We start from the raw sequence: 4,627 nt of genomic DNA on the forward strand, positions 1-4,627 counted from the left end.
ATCACAATGTGTCCTATTCTCTCTTAGTAAGCTTTATTAAATTTCATTTGATAGTGGCTTTGATGGCAAATAGTTGCATAATACTAACCGCACAATAACAATTAGTGAGGGAATAAACCTTGGCAGTTCATATATGTAACAATTCTTCTAAGGTTAACCTTTGAAGGAAATGATGTGCAATGTGATGACAAATAGAGATGAAGATGAAGGAAAATTTTAATAGTTTACGAGATCAAGCAATCTAAGGAAATCAGAGACACAAAATCAAATACAAATTCAAAAAAATTAATGGGTCTAGGAGAACAAGCAATCTAAAGGAGTAAGAAACTAGCTTTTTTTATGAATCTTGACCAAGAAATTTGTTAATGCTAGTAGATTTCCACAATCCATGAGACTGATATGTACTCCTTCTAGATTTGATTGTATGAGCGTTTTTGCATCATATTTGTTTAGATTTAAACCACATAAATTAATGCTAGTAGATTTCCACAATCCATGACACTGATATATGTTGCCTTTAGATTTGATTGTGTGAGTGTTTTTTCTTCTCTTAACTAAGAAATTTGTTTTTATATGAAGATAGATGGAAGTGCTTGATGACCTTTTCCAGAAACCATACGATGCATTAAGAACTTAACACTTCCCCACTGTCCCAACTCCAAGTTTTATATAAGCTGTATTCTTACCCCATGCGACTGCTTACGAACATTTTCTGCTTAAATTTAAGCAGCTGGAGTGTTCCCATGTAATATTTTAATTTGCAGAAAAGGATAAAATAGAATTTTTCCCTATTTTAATAGAGCAGCAGCTTCTTAAAAATTAAAAATAAGCTTTGAAAAAAAAAGAGGGGGCTAGAATAAGCAACGGCTACTTATTGAAAAAACATGACATGTGGCTTCACCATTTTTTCTTCTTCATTTTATCTACAAATTATATTTGCAACAAATATTAATAATAATTTCATTTACAAAATGATTTAAGAGATTTGCATAAAAATAAGCAATCATTTTACTATCTATGAGACCACCTCTCCACAAATTGCTCCTTAAAAAATTGAGCAACAACTGGTAGCTGAAATAAGCTAAATAGCTGCATGGGACAGATGTAGTTCTTGATGAATATGTTTTTTCAGAAGTGATGGGTTAAGCCCAAGTGCATATTCATTTCTGTGAAATTGACATTTATGGATTGTTTCATCTATCAAATCAGCACTCAGAGTTGATTTGGTGTGATCGAATGGTCTCAAACTTGAAGTAATCCAAATTGCCACTTACATTATGATGCAACCTTGCAACCTTGTTTGTCCATACCTTGAAAGGTTCTGATTTGGGCTGGTAGAGTGCTAGCCGAGGCTCATTAATACGCCAAGTTCGGCTCTGCTGTGGAGCCAGTCGGTACCAGTAAACAGGGATTACACCTAATTGCACAAGGGATGAACCGAGCTGGTAACATTAGAGTTCAATGAAAGCCGCTTCTGTTCGCTGAATGTGTATGATACCACGGTCAGGGTTCCTTGCTTATTACCATTCTTTGCCTGTACTCAATATTTATTTGTCATTGCCCTAAATTTATAATGTTTTCATTGCCAGTGAACGATAATTCGGCATCAGCAAAAATCAAGTCCATGGCTGTTCTCAAATTCCAAATGTTTACCCCAATTCCTGAACTTCACTTAATTTTAATAATGAAACAAATATAGTACGGATATTTTCAGTATAAAACGAATAAATTTGCTGAGTTTGCTGCACGCCATCCACACCAAGCCATCCATCGATTCAAGAGACTGCCAATTTTTTTCTCGTGGAGACCTCCTTGCTTTAAAAGAAATAATTAAGACTTGCAATTTAGGTTATAGTACTCGAGGAAATAGAGGTTAGTGAAAGTGAAAATGCTCCCAGGCTTACCACTGGCAATGTCATCGTGGCAGACGTACACTGAATTACACTGCATATTTTCCACACTCCAATTACAATCACAAAATGTCATTGCTATCCACTACTCATCTCAGTCGCACAGCATATCTTCTGCTTGCTACCCACAACCCCCCCGGAGACTCCTCTATATATATTTTCAATTATTGCAGAGCTGCATTCTCAAGAATGCGCCCTCACAAGGGAAAAAAATTCACTCTTTCATCACTTACAGGCGATTTGCATTTGCTACACGCACACCTTTTCAGAATACGCTTATTAACATGTATGCCAAGTGCGGACGTATGGTGGATGCTTGGAAAGTGTTTGACCACATGAAAGAACGAGACAGTGTCTCATGGAATACGATTATTGCAGCATACCGAAGACATGGGTTTCCTCAGGAAGCAGTAACACTGTTTCACCAAATGCAACAGAAAGGTTTCCAACCGGATAAATTCACATTTTCCAGCGTACTCCCAGCCTGTGCCAAATTGGGGAGCTTTGGAACAGGGTATGGACATACATCAAAGCATAAAGGATAGAGGAATTTTGACAAATGTAGTAGTTGCAAGCGCTCTAATAGACATGTATGCAAAATGTGGAAGCATGCACAAGGCACGTGAACTGTTTGACGGAATGCCTCAAAAAGATGTCGTCTCATGGAATGCAATGATTGCAGGATATGCACAAAATGGGCATGCTGAAAAGGCTTTAGAAACTTTCAAGCAAATGCAATCGGCAGGTGTAATGCCAGACATCGCAGCTTTTGCCAGTATCCTCCCAGCCTGTGCCAAAATGGGAGATACGGTACAGGGTTTAGGCATCCATCAAAGAATAATGGAGGGGGGACTTTTTTCGAATGTCGTAGTTGCAACTGCTCTAATAGACATGTATGCAAAATGTGGAAGCATAGACAAGGCACGTGAACTGTTTGATAAAATGCCTCAAAGAAGGGTGATCTCGTGGAATGCCATGATTGCAGGATATGCACAAAATGGATTTTCCAACGATGCTATCAAAATCTTTGAATTAATGAAGCACTCTGGAACATATCCCGACATTATAAGCTTTTCTTGTATTTTATTTGCATGCAGCCATGCAGGTTTAGTAGATGAGGGTTGTACCTACTTCAATCACATGAGTAATTCTTATTGCATTACACCCACTGTTGATCATTATGTGTGCATGGTTGACCTTCTTGCCCGTGCTGGCTATCTTGAGCACACCCTAAACTTCATCATTAAAATGCCAGTTAAATCTGTGGTGGTTGTCTGGATGTGTTTTCTTGGTGCCTGCAGATTACATATGAATTTAGGGTTAGGAGTATTTACTGCGACCCTGCTTTTTGATTTGGATCCTAAAAGTACTGCAACTTATGTCCTCCTCTCAAACATCTATGCAGAAGCGGGCAGGTGGGGTGAGGTTCAAATGGTAAGAAGATTGATGAAAGATAGAGGAATTAAGAAGATCCCCGGATGTAGTTGGATTGAAGGCCATAAAAAGGTACATGTTTTTGGTGTAGGAGATAGATCACACCCACAAACACAGGAAATCTATGAAAAGTTGGAGAAGTTGGATTGGGAGATGAAGAAAGCAGGGTATTTTCTAGATTCAAGACATTCACTGAATGATGTGGAAAAGGAGGAAAAAGAATTATTTGTCTGCTACCATAGTGAAAAGTTGGCAATAGCTTTTGGTTTGTTAAACATGCCCCTTGGAACAACTATTAGAGTTGTTAAGAACCTTCGAGTATGTGTAGATTGTCACACTACAACGAAATTTATTTCCAAGATTGTTTCTAGAGAAATTGTTGTAAGAGATGCAAATCGTTTCCATCATTTTAAACAGGGACAATGTTCTTGCGGAGATTATTGGTGATGCTCTGAAAAATATGTTTGTACTATAATAATGTGCATGGTATTAGATGTGCAGTAATAATGAAGGGACAAGGTTTCTTGATGTTTTGTTTTGTTTTGTTTTGAATTTGGCAATCTCATACATGCTGTTGACTTCATAAAATTAGATGCACGGAGTGTAATGAAGATCACTGCATATACACACTGTTGAGGTATTTGTCAAAGACCTGTCTATGTGATAGGAAACCTACATATATATGAATGAAAATCTAGAGGAGGTGGAGAATAAAAGATAAAAAGGTAAGGAACACTTAAAGTAAATGGAAAGATGCTTAAGCAACAGAAAATGGGACCATTGCCATTTTGTATATACTTCTTTGGTTTCGATTAATTGTAATATCTTTTGCCTATGTCAGGTTGATGGTTTGAGATTAACTTACACACTCTTTATTAGGTATATAATTTTATTTAAGTGTAGGGTGATGGTTTGAGATTAACTTACACATTCTATATTAGGTATATAATTTTATTTAAGTTCATATATGGTCAAATATTTCTACTGTTACTTCACATGCCTTTGCTTGGTTAGATATATTTGTGAATTCACAATTTTTTTAGAAATTAATTTGATTTCATTTTTTTGGGATTTAATTAGAAATAAACTATTATTATTTATATGAAGTAAAAAAAAATCTTACAATTGTGTTTATCTTGTAATTAATTGATATGGATGGCATTTGAAAAAATTTGTATAGAGAAGAGAATAATATTTGTCTTTATAAAAATAAAATCACAAGTTATATTGCACAGTAATTGCACATTCATGGTATAACAAAATTGTATATGATGAGGTATATA

General features: G+C 36.0%; 1 protein-coding gene across 1 annotated transcript; it reads left to right on the top strand.

Annotated features, from left to right (window-relative positions):
- The first annotated feature begins 1,052 nt into the window (after window positions 1–1,052).
- On the top strand, window positions 1,053–3,872 carry LOC131044808 (pentatricopeptide repeat-containing protein At4g02750-like). The gene is made up of 2 exons (XM_057978247.2): window positions 1,053–1,502; window positions 1,590–3,872. Exon 2 carries the CDS (start codon window positions 2,427–2,429, stop codon window positions 3,789–3,791), a length of 1,365 nt encoding a protein of 454 aa, XP_057834230.1. The 5' UTR covers window positions 1,053–1,502; window positions 1,590–2,426; the 3' UTR covers window positions 3,792–3,872.
- The last annotated feature ends 755 nt before the right edge of the window (window positions 3,873–4,627 follow it).

The sequence above is a fragment of the Cryptomeria japonica genome, chromosome 3 (genome assembly GCF_030272615.1).
Source record: "Cryptomeria japonica chromosome 3, Sugi_1.0, whole genome shotgun sequence".
Classification (NCBI taxonomy): Eukaryota; Viridiplantae; Streptophyta; class Pinopsida; order Cupressales; family Cupressaceae; genus Cryptomeria; species Cryptomeria japonica.

Excerpts from the sequence above, each read along its gene's own strand:
- LOC131044808 (XM_057978247.2), top strand. The coding sequence starts at position 2,427 with ATGGACATACATCAAAGCATAAAGGATAGAGGAATTTTGACAAATGTA.